This window comes from Alexandromys fortis, unplaced genomic scaffold (assembly GCF_014885135.2).
Source record: "Alexandromys fortis isolate MF-2015 unplaced genomic scaffold, M_Fortis_MF-2015_v1.1 scaffold_69, whole genome shotgun sequence".
Classification (NCBI taxonomy): Eukaryota; Metazoa; Chordata; class Mammalia; order Rodentia; family Cricetidae; genus Alexandromys; species Alexandromys fortis.
In genome coordinates this window covers 2,734,180-2,751,960 of record NW_026067951.1, presented here as the reverse complement: position 1 = coordinate 2,751,960, position 17,781 = coordinate 2,734,180, and the positions used below count along the sequence as shown (strand labels likewise).

General features: G+C 45.7%; 1 protein-coding gene across 3 annotated transcripts in view; it reads left to right on the top strand.

The window, feature by feature from the left end:
* Camk1d (calcium/calmodulin dependent protein kinase ID) overlaps positions 1 to 17,781 on the top strand; it is a 400,857-nt gene that overhangs the window by 363,625 nt on the left and 19,451 nt on the right. For all 3 annotated transcript variants that reach the window (XM_050150592.1, XM_050150593.1, XM_050150594.1), the window contains exons 7-8: positions 14,036 to 14,148; positions 16,002 to 16,080. In XM_050150592.1, the coding sequence (XP_050006549.1) occupies positions 14,036 to 14,148; positions 16,002 to 16,080 (192 nt within the window). The remainder of the gene's footprint in view (positions 1 to 14,035; positions 14,149 to 16,001; positions 16,081 to 17,781) is intronic.

Here is a 17,781-nt window from a genome sequence, read left to right as displayed (position 1 = left end):
TCAATTGTACCACAAGGACATATGCTCAACTATGTTCATAGCAGCTTTGTTTGTCGTAACCAGAACCTGGAAATAATCTAAATGCCCCTTGACTGAAGAATGGATAAGGAAAATGTGGTACATTTACACAATGGAGTACTACACAGCAGAAAAAAATAACAACATCTTGAATTTTGCAGGCAAATGGATGGAGCTAGGAAATATCATTTTGAGTGCGGTAACCCAGATCCAGAAAGACAGTTATCACATGTACTCACTCCTAAGTGGTTTTTAAACATAAAGCAAAGAAAACCAGCCCACAAATCATAGTCCCAGAGAACCTAGACAACAATGAAGACCCTAAGAGACATACATAGATCTAATCTATATAGGAAGAAGAAAAAGACAAGATCTCCTGAGTAAATTGGGAACATGGGAACCTTGGGGGAGGGCTGAAGGGGGGAGGGGAGTGGCAGGGAGGGGAGGAGAGAAAAATGTAGAGCTCAATAAAAATCAACAAAAAATAGAAGTGTAGAAATTAAATTAGGCTGTAAATTAGTGGTGCAGGCCTATAATTCCAACTCCTGGGGAGACTGGAGCAGGAGGATGGCAAGGTCAAGGCCTGCTGGGACTGTAAAGTAAGTTCAAGGCCAGACTGAGTAACTTAACCTGTATGAAGAGTAAAGTAAAAAGGGTTGAGGCTCACTCGCTGTTAGAGCACTTGTCTAGTTCGTGTGAGGATTTGGGTTTGGTCCCCAGGACAAAAGAAGAAAGGAAGGGAATGAGACGGGGGAGGACAGAGAAAAGCAAAGAGGAGGGAAGAAAGAGAATTATATCTCCAAGGAAAAGCACCAGAGACTCAGTACCCATATGCATGGAATCATAGTTAACAGGCTCAGAATGGACTTTAAAGAAATGTGTGTCCATTTACCAAATCACAATGAGACCCCACCCTCCCTTAGGTCATAGGATGAGCATGGCAAGAAGTTAGCATGCGCCCTCCCTAGGAAATGATGCACAAGAAACATCCTAAAACCAAGAGCTTTCTATGTAGACGAGTTCAGGACAGTGGAGACGCATAGCCTTGGCTGTGTCTATAAACCCTTGGGTCTCCAGGTTGCCCTTCTCAGTCTAGAGAAACACGATTGTACATAGCTCTTGTTCTTATCAGGTCAGAGTGGCCTGAGCTGGCCAGTTCTTTCGTGCCCTCCTTTCTCTTGCTCTAAAGACCAAACCTGCCATCTCCTCCTGTCATTTTGGCATGGGCCCTTTCGGTTAATCATGGCAACACTTGGCTGTGCTAATAATTCCTGAGTTTGCTTTGGCTTGGTTCATTAGTAGCATCTTGGTGTGCTTGCTTTCCAAGGACTGGCATGAAGGCTCCCTGGCTCCTTTCCGTCCTTTATAAGGAATAGATCCTATGCATGTTAAATGCTTGAGAGTGGTTTGAGAGTCCTAGGAGGTTCAGTCTCTGCTGCAAGTCCTGAGTGGTCAGACTTGAACTTTGTGAACATCTGAAGCCTTCTCCTCTGCTCAGGGTAGGGAACACTAGTCTCCTATACCAGTCATTTGAGCCTTATCTCTCAAAATATTCTGACTTCAACCGGGGGGGGGGTGCAGGGTATGAAAAGCACTGAGAGCATGCCATAGCCATGCATTTGAGGTTCTGAAGCTGTATGTGTTAGATGGCAATGGTCACAACTCCCTGTCACTGACGTCAGGCTGGTTAGTCTCCGTGGTTGTCTGTGACCCTCCTCTAGGGAGCGTACCATGGACAGAGAAAGTGAAAGAGAATAGCTGGCACCTGTCAGTTCGGAACCTAAATCCACAGCTGTGGGCCAGATGGAAGCACATTTTACTTCCTCTACTCCCTTATCATCACCTAGAAACTGTCGCGTATGCAGCAGCTAAATGCTTTGGCATATTTAGCCTGGAATGGAGGGCAGAGGATTGACAGGTATTCATTTTTACTAACATTTATTGACCCTAAAACATGCCAGGCAATATGATGGGGTGCAGAGATGGCTCTATTCCTGCCCTGGCCTTGGAGGCACTTTCTGCCTGCTGGAAGCAACAGACAGCAAACCCATAAATTGCTATCTAGTCTTGCTGGCTGTCAGGAGGTGGGAGGCCAGTGCTGTTGTAGATCCTGGGACTGAGCTAGGAAAGGCCTGAGGCTGTTTTACAGGACAGGCAACAACCACCTGGCATTGGATATTAGATAGAAATCTGTCACAGTCTAGGCTCCATCTTTAAATGGGATCCCTAAGAACACCACATAGATTGATGGATTTTCCCTCAAGATTCAGTTTCCTAAGGATCTGGTAGAGTAGTGTATGCCTGTTTGTCCAGTACTTGGGAGGCTGAGGTAGGAGGATTACAAGCTTGAGGCCAGCTTAAGCTATAAACTGAGGTCCTTTCTCAGCTTTACTCCATTCAATCTCCTCCTTGCTAAAAGGGAGAGGCCCTCCTGGGTTTGAGAAAAGATGTGTCATTCAATTAGGAACATAATTTTAGAAACACAGTTTGAAATAATTGAACTACCTTCCAACTACAGAGATCCAAAGCCTGAAGATTATAGGAAGAATATACTCAGTGGGCTGGGGGGAGATAGAGACCTGAATTAGGTCCCCCAAAAATACACACACACAAACGCACACACACGCGCGTGCCTGCATGCACACATTCTTTCACACATGAACCCACATAAAACTGCACCATGCATGCACAAATATACAAAACAAAGTGAAATTTGACCTTTTTTTTTATTTGGTGATCAGGATTTTTAATTCCTTTAGCACAATACTAAACACTCAAGAATCAAAAAAGGTCTCTGTTGCATTTTGAAACATTTATTCCTGGGGAAGCATAGAAGCAGAAAAGAGGCGGTGCCTTTACCGAGATGTGATTAAACAAGTACAGAGAGAAGAAAAGGTCATTCTGAGGTGACAGGTTGGCAAGTGCTAAGCCGTGGTTGTGACTGAGAGTATGGTAGAGAGTGGAGGAGGAGAGACCTCAGCTCACACTGCCACATCCGCAAAATGCTGGTGGGGGGATGTGGGAGCGTATGCCACAGCTCCAAATGACGCAGTGTGCGTGAGGCTTTTCCTAGATTCCTGTCTCTCCGCCCATGGCGGTAGGAGACTAGTGTGCTAGTTAGCCACAGAATGCATCGTGAGAGCTCGGGAGTGGTAGCAGGACATACTGGGGTGTACAGCGAGAGCCCATGGGCTATGGGATGCAGAACTCCACACATCCTCAAGGTAGGGTTGTGGATCTGCGTCGATGCCTGTCTGGCTATCATCAGAACTAGAAGGAAGGGAGACTGGGGGCAGGGAGAGAGTAGGAAATAATTGGGAAAGAAAGGAGAGGAGAGGGAAGGAGAGAGAAGGAGAAAGAAAGCCAGGGTCCTAGGAAGAACCCCGCCCATCTGGATGCTCACCTCTAGTTTGCAATTCCTTACAGGCTGCCGCATCCTTGGTTGACACTGGAAATCAATCACCTCCACACTGGATGTCTGTCTGCACACCTAGGTGCTTAGATCTAAAAAATATTTCTTGTGAGAACTATTTTCATTGCCAAAAGTTGCACCACATTCCCTAACCCAGTGTCCCTGGCCATGGGGAGCTCTCCTCACTCCTCTTTGTCTGTGTTATGCCTGTTTCACAGCTAGCGTGAGTTGTGTTTGGCCTGTCTCGAGGAGTCTCTAGGCCTTTTTGCTAATTTTCCCAACTTCCTCAAGATGGTGTATCCATGTGGCTACTATGCCCGAAATCCAAAACCTGAAACCTGAATTACCAGCTCGAGACGACTCTGATGCAAAAACAAATAATCTTCATTTGCAAGTTACAATAGCATCGGCAACAGGAGCAGAGCAGGAGAGACTCCAAGTGGCAAAAAGTCAGTGTCATGAGTTTTGCATGTGATAGGTTTGGAAACAGGGCTAGAGATGAGGCCACGTGACTGGCCAAAGAACTAGAGAACCCACAGGTGCCTGTAGTTATAAAGCCAATGATTCACGGTCTTCATCTGCCTTTCTTTGAGACAGATTGAGGGAGATGGCTAGGGACATTATCAGCCTGTCTGTGGGCAAGCAGGATTGTAGAAAAATGAACCTCTGCTCTATTGATCCAAATTCCAATATAATCATGTCAGATCATCCGGGTTCTGTACAATGCTCCCATGAAGAGCTGCAAAGCAACACAAAGGAGGTTTCCCTCTCACAAGGCCTTGTGGGCTCTGATGGGATGAGGTAGAAGTTCTGGGATGCCTTTTAGACAGTGTATTGGGGAGCAGCGCGATATATACAGTGAACCTTCTGAGTGTGTGTAAATGTGTTTCTGAGGGGCTGAAACTTACTGTGAATGTTTTACATAAAATACAACACCAACAACTGAATGGCAGCCCAGACCTTGCTGCTTTGGTCTAACCAGAGTAGGAAGGCTCAGAGGAGGACGAAATTATTTTCCAAGGAAAGCTTCATGCTGTTCTGTGAGGGCCAAGTCCAACTTTGCCTTTGGAGTGATTATACAGTATGATAGTGATGCTTAGGTGCAAGCGCTTACTGCTTGATTCCAGGGAGGTGCTACTGGGAAGAGGTGGGACCTTTTGCTGTTTGGAATCTAGTGGGAAGTCACTAGATCTTGCCCTTGAGATGGGTGCGTGGGAACCCAGTCTCCTCTTCTTCTGTTTGCTCTCTGGTCATGAGATAAGCAATTTATCTCACCATGCAACCTGAGGTTTATAGCAGTGAATCCATGTGATAGTGGGGGTCTCAGAATCTGAGCCAACGGGGCAGAAAGAATGTGAGAGACAGAGGAAGGACGTTGTGAAATGCTGTCTTTGGACACTGTGTGGATGTTAGACTTTTGAACTCATAACAGCTGTGGTTACCAGTACAAGACTAAGCCAGTTGAGATTCCAGCATGACGTGGGAGAGGTTTCCAAGGCCCACTGCTAGCTGAAGAGCTGTCAGCAGTTTGTGGCAGCTGGGAGAGGGGGAGTCATCTTTCCATGGCATTGTGGCCACTGACAGGTTGCCCATGTGCCACTGCGTAGCACCATAGCGATGCACATATGGGCAGCTCTAATTGAACCTTGTGGTTTATTTTCTTTTAGAAATAAAAGAGGACATGAAGTGGGTAAGGGGATGGGCTGTGGGATCATCCAGGTATGGATATAATCAGAATATATTGTATGCATGCATGAAGATCTCAAAGAAAGAATAAAAAACATTATTTTAAAATGACTGAAACTACAACCCCTCATGTATCAGCAAACTAGATAAGCCATATAAGGCCAGGTCAGGCTCAGTGTGCCTCTGACAAGCTGTAACAGCATCAACCACATCTGAGCATCCTTTGGACTCTGAGTTCTACCGGAACACAGGGACCACTGATCGTCTTTCTGTCTTGTCTAACCCTTGGCAGAAATTCAACAAGCTTTATTGAGTGGGTGTGGGGCATATCTTAGGGAATGTGAGTTTTATTCATCTCACTCTGGTTATGATTGACTTTCAAAATAAATAAAACAAAGCCTTTTAAAGCAAATAAATCTTTTATACTTTTTTCCCAGTGCCCATCAGTGAGCAAAACAGGGTTGAACATATTATCTCGTTTTAGACTAGAAGGTCAGTGAGGCTTGGATCATGACAATACGCAGCCCAATTCTGTAAGCATTTGCTTGAGTGTGTGCATCCCTCATATCTTCCTCCCCATAGACTGAGAAAAGAGTGAGTGGGAGAAAGTAGGGAAGACTTACATAATCAAACTAAGTGCTGAGACGCGGGCAACATGCTCCTGAGTAGAGTTCATTGGTAAACGTCCTCTTGTCATTCTCTGGGGTTTCAACGATGATTTGAAAGTTGAGAATGGTGCCTCCTGACTGGAGATAGAATATAACCATATAACCATCCTCCTGGCATTCCCATTGCCATGCCTTCCCCACCATAATGGCCTGTATCTCAGACCAGGAGCCAAAATGGACCCTTCCTTCCTTAGGTTACTTTCATCATATGCAGTGAAAACATTTCCAATATGTAACTCAATGCCTGGCATTTGTAAATGCAATGCTTGGCGTTGGTAAATGCTCAGTGGATGGTGGCTATTGTTCCTAACTCCCACAAGACATACTCACCAGGATTAGTTCACCTATTGTAGGAAACTAAATGTTCTGTTTGTTGCATTTAGGTGAGACTGGACTGGGGGACTCTAGAGACCAAGACTCTGCTCTATCTTATTTATTGCTATATGAGCATTTTGCACACTGCCATTGCTTCATATCTCTCTGTAGAACTGAATCAAAATGGCCTTTGTTCTTCTAGGTGAAATCCTCAGACACATGCCCAGATCTGTCACTAGCTGGGGCCTTGAGACCGTCTTCTCTCTAGAACTCAGTTTCCCAGTGTCCGAGAGAGAAATAATGAGTTCTGGACCCCAGGATAAAATTCTGACTGTGACATCTACTTCAAGCTTTAAGTTTTTGATTCACGGCCTCAAGCTGGGAGCAGAACCTGCCACCTGTGAGTTCCGTAATCAGTGAGACAGTTTCTGAAAGGACTACAGAGAGGGAAATTGATGCACAGAGGATTTTGTCAGGCACTAGACAAATTGGAGCTCAGGTGATATTTGTTGAAAGTTCCCCATTCCTTCCAGTTGCCTTGGAGAATGTCATTTATTAGCCATTAGGATGTTTTCCTGCAAAAAAAAAAAAAAGATGAAATAAAAGTGAAATTTTACTGTACTTGAGGAAAACATGGTTGAAATTGTCTTTTTGGAGTAAATATTCATTTTAAAACATTCAACTCTATTTAGGGTTAGGGTGCTAAGGCCAAATCCAAGGATTCCTTCATGCTATATGCAAGTATTTTACCATTGACTTATAACCTTAGTGCAACTGATTTCTTATGTCTATTAAAATATGTGCTGTTACAACATACACAGGTTGTATACCTGCACATGTACATATAAGCATAACTGCTTCAAATAAAGCATTTTCGGTTTACCAGAGAGCAATCAGGAAGTGCTCATTAAGTCATGTTGAGTATTAACAAAGGACACCAAAGAGCCGGTCACAATGGCACACAGCTATAATCACAGCCCTGAGAATGAAGCAGGAGCATCATGAGTTCAAGGTCACAGTAGGACTCTTTCTCCAAACCCTATAGAAATATCATTTAAGACATAGCATCTATCTTCCAGGAACTCATCAGCAAAGGGAAATTTGAAACATTATAACCATGACAATAAAGCATAATCTTTCAAAAATTTCTTCAGAAGACTCAAAAAAGAGATGAGATTTGAGCTGGCTCTTAATGATTAATGTGTAGAGAGGCCTGAGCAGAGTAAGAAGGTAGTCTATGAAAGGTGAAGGCGTTATGGACCCATTCATCCGGCACACTTTCGCTCAGGTTGTGCCAAGCTTTTGCTCAGGTTGCGCCAGGCTATCCAGGATTGCACAAGCGAATGTGATCTGATCGCCACCTTTGGGGAGCACAGAGCCTAACACAGAGGTGATGAGCCATAGACACAGACCAGCACATGAGCTATAACAGAGGGGCCTGGGAAGCTGGGAGAGCACAAGAGAGAGATGCAGTGCTTTGCATGGTATTGGGGGCTGGGGACAGGAAAGACATCCCTAACAATGGTCACACACCTAGGGCTTTGTAACCTAGCAAGTCATTCCCGGCACAGAGAATGGGGTAGAGAAAAAAATATTCTAGGCTAAGGCTGAAATGGAGCCTCTCTAAGCCATCTCTAAATGAATGTTTGGTGTCTAGCTTTTATGCTTTCTCTTTAAGATGAGTTTAATGTTGGCCATCTGTTTCCCTGTCCCTGGCTATAGCTGTAATTCTGTATCAGTAGGTGTTTTGGCCACCTTGTTCCATGCCCGGGAATAGGTGGTACTCAGTGAGCCTTTGGTGATGGCCAGAGCACTGCCTGACCAATAATCCACTGTCCCCTGACCCCAAAGAAGCCTGTGCTGAGGAAAGGTAGAAGTGGTACAGAGAAGGAGCCGGGGACAGCAGTGGCCACAGCCTATGCTCACTATGGTCAGAAGGCAAGAAAAGGAGGTCAGCTAATGCTCCCAGCAAATGCAGAATGCTTCAATGAAGAGGGATCATTTTCACTCATGTTGAGGACTTGCTGGCACATTCAGAGAGACAAACCCCACTTACTATTCTTCTTGCCCAGCCCTCAGACTCCCTGCTCATAATTCAGGTGCCCTATTGAGTTCCGGGACCCTGTCCACACGTATGCATGCTGTGGAGGCCAAGCAGCCTTTTGGAAGCAGTCAGGAAGTGGGGAGCAGAAGTAGAAATAAGGACAAGGCTGGGGACAGGATGTACCCTGAAGGTTTCCCCCAGTGACCTACTTCCTCCAACCACCTCCTAGTTACCCATTCAGTGAACTCCTCAATTAATGCGCCTGATGATGAAGTTAATTCCCTAATGATCCACCCACCTGTTAGTCGAGCCACCATCTTAGGAACGAGCCTTAGACACGTCAGCCTTTGAGGAAATAGAGTAATAATTGTTCTCGTAGCAATGGCCAAGTAGCTGACAAGAAGCAATCGAAAGAAGAAAGGGTTTATTTGGGCTTACAATTTAGAGATGGTATTGGTGGCAGGGGAGTGAGTGCAGTCAGGAAGCAGAAAACATAGAGGAAACAGGGCTAGGCTATAAAACTTCAAGGCTCACCCCCAGTGGACCACTTCTCTCAGTGAAACTCTACCCCATAGAGGTGCCAGAACTTTCCAAAGTGATACCACCAGCGAGGAACCATCTGCTCAAACATATGAGACTCTGGGGAGCATTTCAAATTTAAATCACAACAGGGAGACGCTTGTGTTATACCCCAAAGCAACAGTCAACAAAACTGTATTATTCCCTTAAATATTAAGAGAGAAGCTCTCACGTAGTGTTCTTACCACAAGTGTGTAAAGTACATTACAAATTTTAAGTCGCTCCCTGCTATCAGGCATGCTGGGATTTGTTCCCCCACTGCTTCTGATCCCCCCCTCCCCCCCCACACACACACTTTTTCCTGTCCTCTTAATAGCTATCTTTGGTATCAAAAGGCATATGGAACAACAGAGACCCTAAAGTATATGACTTAAGGGATGCAAGTGGTAGGCCAGAACACAGTGGACCCTGGAAAGAAAAGGACAGAGAATTAGCTACTGGAGCCGATGGCACAACTGTAGGCTCAGGTGACTCTGTGGCTCTTAACGATCCTATTGACTCATCTTCATCCTATCACACAATGCTGCAGGGTTAAATTGCAATAGACGTCATCTTCTCTGCCTGGACAGGGCACCCTCTCTCCTTATCCCTTATGTTGAGGAGGTGGAGTGAGGCAGGGGTAGAATAACAAGCCTGGCCCCCACCCTTACCATTCTGAGGCTAGCCACCAGCATGGGCAGCCTTCATGGGCAGCTAGGTCGCTTGGCTGGTCCTTGGGCCAGCACAGGCCCAAGACTGGGCCGCATGGTTTTATTTTTATTTAGCTTTATTTTCTGTGTGTGTCTCTGTCTGTCTGTGTCCATCCCCCTCCAGTGTTAAGTGAGAGCCTGGTGGGGGTCTCTCAAATCCTTCTCTCTGGCCCAGGCAGAGTGGGTGTCAGTGGAAGGCAGGTAGGGACCCAGAGTGGCCTGGTCCTACCCTCTGGCCTATGGACTCCTCCTCGGGCCACCAGCGTTGCCCTCTCCCTTTTGAAAACAAAATACCCTTGTTTGTAAATCCTTAGATGCTTGGGAATAAAACCCTTCCCTTTTCTTCTGGAAAACATAAAAAAGAATTAGCTACTGGTTGTGACTTGGGCATCTCTGTAGCAAACATTCTCTTTTCCAGCTATTTAGATCCATGACCAAAGGTAAACAGGCCAAAGAACATAACTTAAAGTAGGGTAATGACCACATTAAACTCATGGGCGTCTTGACAGGAGCTTTTATGCTGTTACAGCCTTTCAGTTTCCAAGAAAAACTTCACCCTGCCAGATCACCCACAGCTGGCCTCTCGCTGCTGATTTTCACATCCATTTACATCAACATCCTTCTCTGTGGAAACCCACCTTAACGGTGTGGATCCGTGGTCAGGAGCTCCATTGTGAAACCCAAAACCATACTTTATTCTCTCTGCAAAGGCAGACAGTTTGCCCTCAGTGGTGGGCACGTGCATTAGGTGTTCTAGAACATCTCAACAGCTTGGAGTATTGCTGTTCCACTGCCTCCTGTAAGTGGGGTGTACAGAAAGTATCGAGTTGGTTGGTATTTTGAGATCTCTCTAGTTCTTCTAGGATAGCTCACTGGTGAGTGCGCCTGTATCCTGAGCCTTTGTCTCTGTTTCTAAGCCCAGCCACAGGGGTTCAGCCGTCAAAAGGCAGCCCCTTCCTCCATTCATGTACCTGTGCCTGGGCCTCTGTCTACAACACCCTCCAGGTAGGTTCTGGCCCAGACCCTGACAACCAGAAGCAAAGATGAGGTCCTGCCCTAGGTGCATGTGGACAGTCAGAACTGTGCCCAGAGAGGATGTGGCATGATAGATTCCAGTCCACTGCAGCAATTGCATGTTATTGAGTAGCTGCCAGAGAGAGGTCAGACCTTAATCTTCCATTCCAGCTAGTTTCCAAGGGTGTGGGAGAGCCGAGCAACGGGAAGCTCAGATAAACACAACATTACATTGGCCCGGATATAGTAAGTGTTCCGTATGTGGGGAACTGGCCTAAAGCATCTTGGTGAACACAGCCCAGAATGAATGAGATGGACTGAAAAGGTAGAGTCACATTCTGGAGTTATTCTTCCAGGTGAAGGTGTTGGGTAGACACAAGCCAACAGACCTACACAGAGTTCAAAGGCTGAAGTGGGGGGTTCCAGTCTCAACTCCTCTCCTCTACTGATTGAGTGCAAGAATACAGAACACAGACCTTGAGTCAGAGGGGTTAGGCCTGACTCCTGACCTTGTATACTGTTCATCGGTTTGCTTTAAAATTGAGACGGTATAAGGACTGTATTCGGGGGTGGTTTGATAAGACCACATGAGTCCTGTGATCCTTGTGACCCTGGACTTAGTTGCTACTGGGCTGTAAACACCCTAGACATAGGGAGACGAGGGGAGAGAGACATGGGTTGTCAGGACTGGGGCAAGAGCCTAATAGAATCTGTCTCTAGCAGAAGAGAAATAACCTTCCTTCCCAAAATCTTAACCCGAGAGCCAAATTAGAGGGGCCCGGGGTAGTAGACCCCTACCTTTGATTCCCCCCACACCACACCTTCAGCAGCCCTGCTGTGGTCCTCACCCACTGCCACCCCACTGAAGCCTACAGTGTTGTCCATCTTCATTCACAGTCTCGACGTCAGCGTCCAGGGACAGGGCAGAGCATCTCGGGACGGGCTGATGGGTGACATTTGGGAGGAACGACAGCAGCACCGCCTCTGACATTTCCCCACAGGAGTCCTGGGATTGAGGCAGGCAGGCTGCTCGTCCAGCTTTTATGTGTGTTCCGGGGATTTGAACTCAGGCCATCAAGCTTGCATGGCAAGCTCCATACTTCTCAAGCCTTGTCCTCAGCCATCTCGCTCTTAATTTCCACTCAGGCCCCAAGACAGATTCATTCCCTTCTCTCTGGTCCTCGGAACACCTGCACGAACAGTCCTCTGTGTAAAAAAAGGAAAGAGGGAAAAAAGCTAAGATGAAAAGAAATTGGAATATACATTAAGAAATTGGAACGAGAAGAAATCCTTCTTGAAAATTTTTAACGTTTTTTTTTCCCTTGAGAAGAAAGCCAAACCATAAAGCAAAACATACTCAGCTGTTAACAAACAAAAAGCTCACATATCTAACATGTAGGTTTTTTCCAAGACAAACCAACATTTTGCTCTGTCGGCTTTTCCTAATGCACGCATTTTATTTTGCCCAAATCCTCATTATGGGAAAAATTTACATATCCCTCTCTCGGAGGCCCCGGGGCTTCCATGGGTAGTGAAGTATGCGCTTGGTGGTTTCCGAAGCACTGGCTGCTTCATTTTGCCCACCGCAGCAGAACCTGACAAATGAAATTTTCCAAGCATTCAGCCTCTAAAACACGCTTGTGAGTGAGATGATGTAGACTCTTTGTGGCCCACAGAATGTCTCCGGGCCTTGACGACTGTCATCGCCTGTTCCCTTCTGCAGCCAGCTGCAGCTGTGTCCCTGGTGGTGGGACAAATGAAAAATGGCTGGACCTTTATTGTGTTTGTCAGGAACCAATAGCAAATCCCTCCAGACCTCCAGTCTGTGGGTGCCTGTTCATTTGTTCTCATTAAACTCCTCTCTAGGCTGTTGCCATGTTTGGAACAATATTGAGCTATGTGGGAAGAACGGGCTTGGCTTGGGGTCGGGCCTCCCACCGTGGCTGCCACTTTCTGGCCCCGGGAGCCAGATCAGCTACATAGAATTTGGCTCTTGGGCCTCTAGAGTCAACTCTAGAGTCAAGCACTGATGCCTTCTGCAATGGGGTCGCTTACCGCCTTGACTTTGCCCTTCCGCTTGTATCCCGCCAATCCAGCCCTACGGGCCCCAGGCATGCTGTGGTCTTTTCCTAAGTGTTTTAGCTGATTGTAAAAACTACAAGAGAGGTGTCACAGAAGCATGTAGCTTAAAACCAATATATACATGGAATTTTCTACTCTGACCACTTATATATATTCAGATGAAATTTTGATGCCTGAAATATATTAGGGATCTACTGGTAGTAAGGTAACACTGGAATTCAGGGTAGAACTGGAGAGAGAAATCATGACTTTTTTATGTTAATTTATGTTTTTTATTTTATTTATTACTCTCTCAGTTCCTAAGTAAATGCTCTACCTCTAAGCTACACGCCCAGCTCCAGAATCCAGTGTCATTGATTGACTTTGTGGTGATTGAATTCAACTGACCTGTCTGCTCTTTTTTTTTTTTTTTTTTTTTTTTTTTTGGTTTTTCAAGACAGGGTTTCTCTGTGGCTTTGGAGCCTGTCCTGGAACTAGGTCTGTAGACCAGGCTGGTCTCAAACTCACAGAGATCTGCCTGCTTCTGCCTCCTGAGTGCTGGGATTAAAGGCGTGCGCCACCATTGCCCGTCTTGACCTGTCTGCTCTTGACACGGTTGCAAGGTGACCCTTGGTCTCTCCAGAGCTCTAATGTGTTTCTAGCACTATCCTGGTTGGACCATTGAGACGTTGTCTTTGAAATGGCCAATGGCACCTTGGCTGCGGTGTTGTGATTCTACAGTGTGGTAGCTTGACATGCCTCCTGTGGATGTTTGTTGCTTGTAATGGAAAAAAATGATAACATTTCTGATTTCTACTTGGTGGAATGATAACACACAGGTCAGGATGAGTCCTCGGAACTTGATATCCAGGTTGTAAAATTCCCTCTTCCTCCTTAGCTTCAAAATGAATGAATCCAAAGGGTCCAGGAAGATGGTCAAGTATTCATTTGTTTGTTCCTGTCACCAGCCTGACAGCTGGGGACAGTGTTACAGACATGATTAATAACATCCACACATGGGAGATTGCCTGCTGGGTTTCTAGGATTCATGGACTTCTGTTAATGCCATGTAAAATGGTATGGGTGTGGCAAGGTGGTTCAGCAAATAAAAGTGTTTGTGACCTTACTTCAGTCCCCAGAAACTATAGCAAGACGGAAGGCAAGAAGTGACACTAAAGTGTCCTCTGACTACCATGTGCACTCACCATGACACATGTGCACCCTTACAAACACATCGTACACATCATATGCACACACCAATAAATAAAAACAGAGAAGAAAGATTTACGGTGGAATTATGAATCTGTGTATTTGGCTCTGGGCATGATGGAGTTAACCTTTTTGCTGCTTAGGAAGACATTTTCACATCTGTGGTGTGTTCATGTCCAGAGGATATGAGTTCCTTCACTGGGCTTTAACTTCAGCATACTCAGGGTGGGTTCCCTTGATTTGATGGATGGATCGATCATGTGTCTTCCTTCCAGGCAAAGTATGGACCCAGCATGGTGACTGTGCACACACTCAAATCTTACTCCCTCTTGTCTTGCAGGCTCTGTGGCTACCCTCCTTTTTACGATGAAAATGACTCGAAGCTCTTTGAACAGATCCTCAAGGCAGAATATGAGTTTGATTCCCCCTACTGGGATGACATCTCCGACTCTGGTGGGTTTCTCGTAGCATTTACATCCAGAAGCCCAGGGACCCTGGGGCTCAGAATGGTCCTGAGACTGCTGTCTTCTATGGGGTTACTATAACAAAATTCCACAGTCTGTGTAGCTTAAATTCCAAATGTTTATTTTGTATAATTCTGAAGGGTGAAGTATACTGGGCCTGCCTTCTAATTCATAAGCAACTATCTTCTTGGTATGTTTGTTCACAAATGGGGCATGAGCAAGACTTTCTGAGTCTCTTTCATAAGAACACTCAGGTCTTCCATGAAAACCCTGCCTGCATGTCCTAATCACCTCCCAAAGGGCCACTTCAGACGTCCTCATTGTGGAAGTTAGGATCTCAATAAAGGACTTGCAGTGTCCACCAGCTTTCAGTATATGGTCGCTCCTGAGAAAGTTCTATGAGCTACATCCTTAAGGTTGACTTGGAGGATAGACTTGAGATGTATTGCCCTGGCCAAGGGATGTAGACCTGCATATCTACCTCTCCCTGATAGGGATGCTCTAGGGATGGCATATTATTATCTGGCATTTGATGGCTACCATCCAGGTGCTGAGTGCTAGAAGTCCTGAACATGCACTCACTCACCCAGTCCTCAAGACAACCCATTAGATGGATATTTATATTATCCTTACTTGACTGATGATGAAACTAAAGCCCCATTGGGTAAAACAACCTGTTCTAGTCTATGGAGTCAGTACTTAGCAGAACTGGGATTTTAAGCCCCAATTTTCCTGAAGTTCACTAGTTATGGCAGGATTGTATTTGTGAAGTCACGTATCCTCAGCAAGACATTCTTGCATTGAGCAGCCATGGTTTGCATGATAGAAGTCTCTTGGCTGAAGTTGTGATTTTGTTGTTCAGAGCCCATGTTTGAGACACAGTACACACACTGAAATCCCCCTAGAGAAGCTTACTATCCTTTCCAGGGGACAAAGCAAACCCAGGCCCAGGTGAAGAGGGGAAAACCGCAGAGGAAAGAAGGGAGGGGAGCAACACTCTCTGTTGAGCTGTTTGTACAGATCATTTTTATTATTTATATTACTTACTCCTAACTGGGACCCCCTTGCCTGTTTCCTCAACCAACCTCAACCACTTCAACCTTCAGTAACCGTCAGCTAAAACAGACCTTGCAGGGAATACTAGACTTTGGAACTTAGAAGCCAGAGGTTTCCTCTAGATGTTCAGTTCTGTGGGCAGCAAGCTGCATGCCCTACAGGGCAACAGGTTCCAAGCTGGCATATAATATCAGCTTTGGGTTCTGTGACCCTCTCCCTCCCATTCTTAGCATCCTATCCAAGAGCTTTGCCCTATCTATGGTGGCCAAGCCTTCTCTACCACACCAGGGTATCCTGCTATTTCTTTGCAACATCTCATTCACTGGGTAACTCAAGTGTGATGCAGATGCTCCTCTGGGGTATCTCCACACCTGGCCCCATGACCTGATGGCTTTGCAGCAACTCAGTGGATTTAGAGGAACCAGCGAAGACACATTCAGAGGTCATCCCCACAGCATCTCTCTAAGGCATCAGTGAACTGAAGAGCGTGTGATTATGAAGATTATTCCCTTTATTCTCTAGGCCAAAGGCACCATTAATAGCTAGCAAAAAAAGAACTTAGAGCCAGAAGTCAGGGTCCCAGCCTGGCTCTGCCACCTTTCATTCACTGGGTCTCTCTTGGAGTGCCAGCCATGCCTCTGCTCTTGTCTAAACACTAGTGTCCCTGTGTATAAGGTAAAGGGAAGGTGAATAGCTGGTCTCTCCTCATATTTAAACCACAAGGGTGTCCTGTTGTCACATTTCAGCCCGAAGTGATTCTGTGCCCTGTGCTTTCTTTTTGAACAGCCAAAGACTTCATTCGGAATCTGATGGAGAAGGACCCAAATAAAAGATACACTTGTGAGCAGGCAGCTCGGCACCCATGGTAAGAACGATCACCTTTGGGAGAGCCGTGCCATCCACACCCTCCCAGAGTAGGCTTTTTACTGGCTCCTCTTCATCGTGAAAACACTCAGGTGTTCACTTCAGCTCATTCTGGCAGGGGTTTCCCTCCTCTCCCGAGCCAGTGTTTGTACCTTTCCATGTCCTCAGGATACAGACTTCAGAACGCACTCAGATGTTAAGTCGCATAAGATACCAGGTAGCTTTTCATCTTATAGGTGGCTCTGAGGATCACTTTTGCTAAAGGAAAACACGTAGAGAGGCATTGATTGGAGTGTACACCTTTCTTTCTTGGGTTTTTTTCCCCAATTAGTGTTTCTTTAACTCTAAAGGGGCTCACTTATGCTTTATGGTGTCCCACACACTATCAGTGCTGTGTCTATGTCATGAGATTGGAACCCAAACACTGACAGCTAACTGTGACTTTGGGTTACACTTGCTTGCTAAGTGTCAGCTTTCTCACTTTTAATTGGGAGTAACAGTCCTAATTTACTAAGTTAGCATAGGAAATAGTGGAGCTAGTTCACGTAAAGAGATTCACACAACGTCTAGACAGAGCAGCGGTCTGGTTTGTTACAGACCCATGAGCATTCACTTTGAAACAAGTACCCGAGTAGAAAACTATATTCAGTGGGTTAGATTTCTTTTACTGTAACAAATTACCTGAGATGATGGACTTTAAAAGACAATGGTTTTCTTTTGGCTCACTGTTTCAGAGGGTTCAGCTGGTGGTGGAGTCTTTGGCGAGCAGTGGGAATTCATGGTGGAGCAAGAAGCCCACCTCATGGTAGCCAGGAAATGAAAGAGATCAATATGCCATAGTTTCATTCAAGGGTACTCCCAAGATCTAAAGACCTCCATGAAGCCCTACCTAATGAAGATTTTCAAAGATATTTACCACCTCTCACTAATGCTAAGCCAAGGGCTAGACTTTGAACAATTACCTATGAACATATTAAACATGTAAACTAGAACATACAGTTTGATGAACATAGAGGCAATGCAGTGTAGCTCAGTGGTAGATCCCTTGTCTAGTATGTTCAAGGCTTTGGGTCTATTCCCCCAGCATACATGTGTATAGGGGGAGAGAGGAGGGAGAGAGGGAGGGAGGGAAGGAGGGAAGGAGGGAGGAAGGGAGAGAGAGAGACAGAGACAGAGAGAACCTTGAATTATTCAGGAAGAAGTTCCCATAAGGAGCACCATAGAAAACGGCTCTGTGTTTGGTCCATCATCTTCTAAAGCATCCCCTCCACGCTGTTAACCCTCCTCAGGGGACCCACTTAGAAGCAGTGTCATAGCCCAGTTTCACAGTATTCTAATTCATCACTCCAACCCTGCCGTCTGTTGAGTCTCTTTGTGTTCCAGTATTCACTCCTTTCAAGTATTCACTCCTTTTTGTTCTCTCTCTCTCTCCAGTAACCCTGGGAGGTAGGTTTTCTATTCACTTCAGATATAAAGAGAGAGTGACCAAGTAAAGACACCACAGCTAGCTAACGGCAAAGTCAGGACTCCAGTCAGAAAGGCCTGGCTCCACGGTGAATGCTTTTCATTGTATAAAGAAGAAGGGCAACAGCAGAGGGTGGGGAAGCAAGGGAAGGATTTTCGGGAAAGGTGGGCAGTTCTGATTGTGTATCACTGAGATATTTCTTAGTAACTTCAGAGATGGGTTCATGTACATGATGGC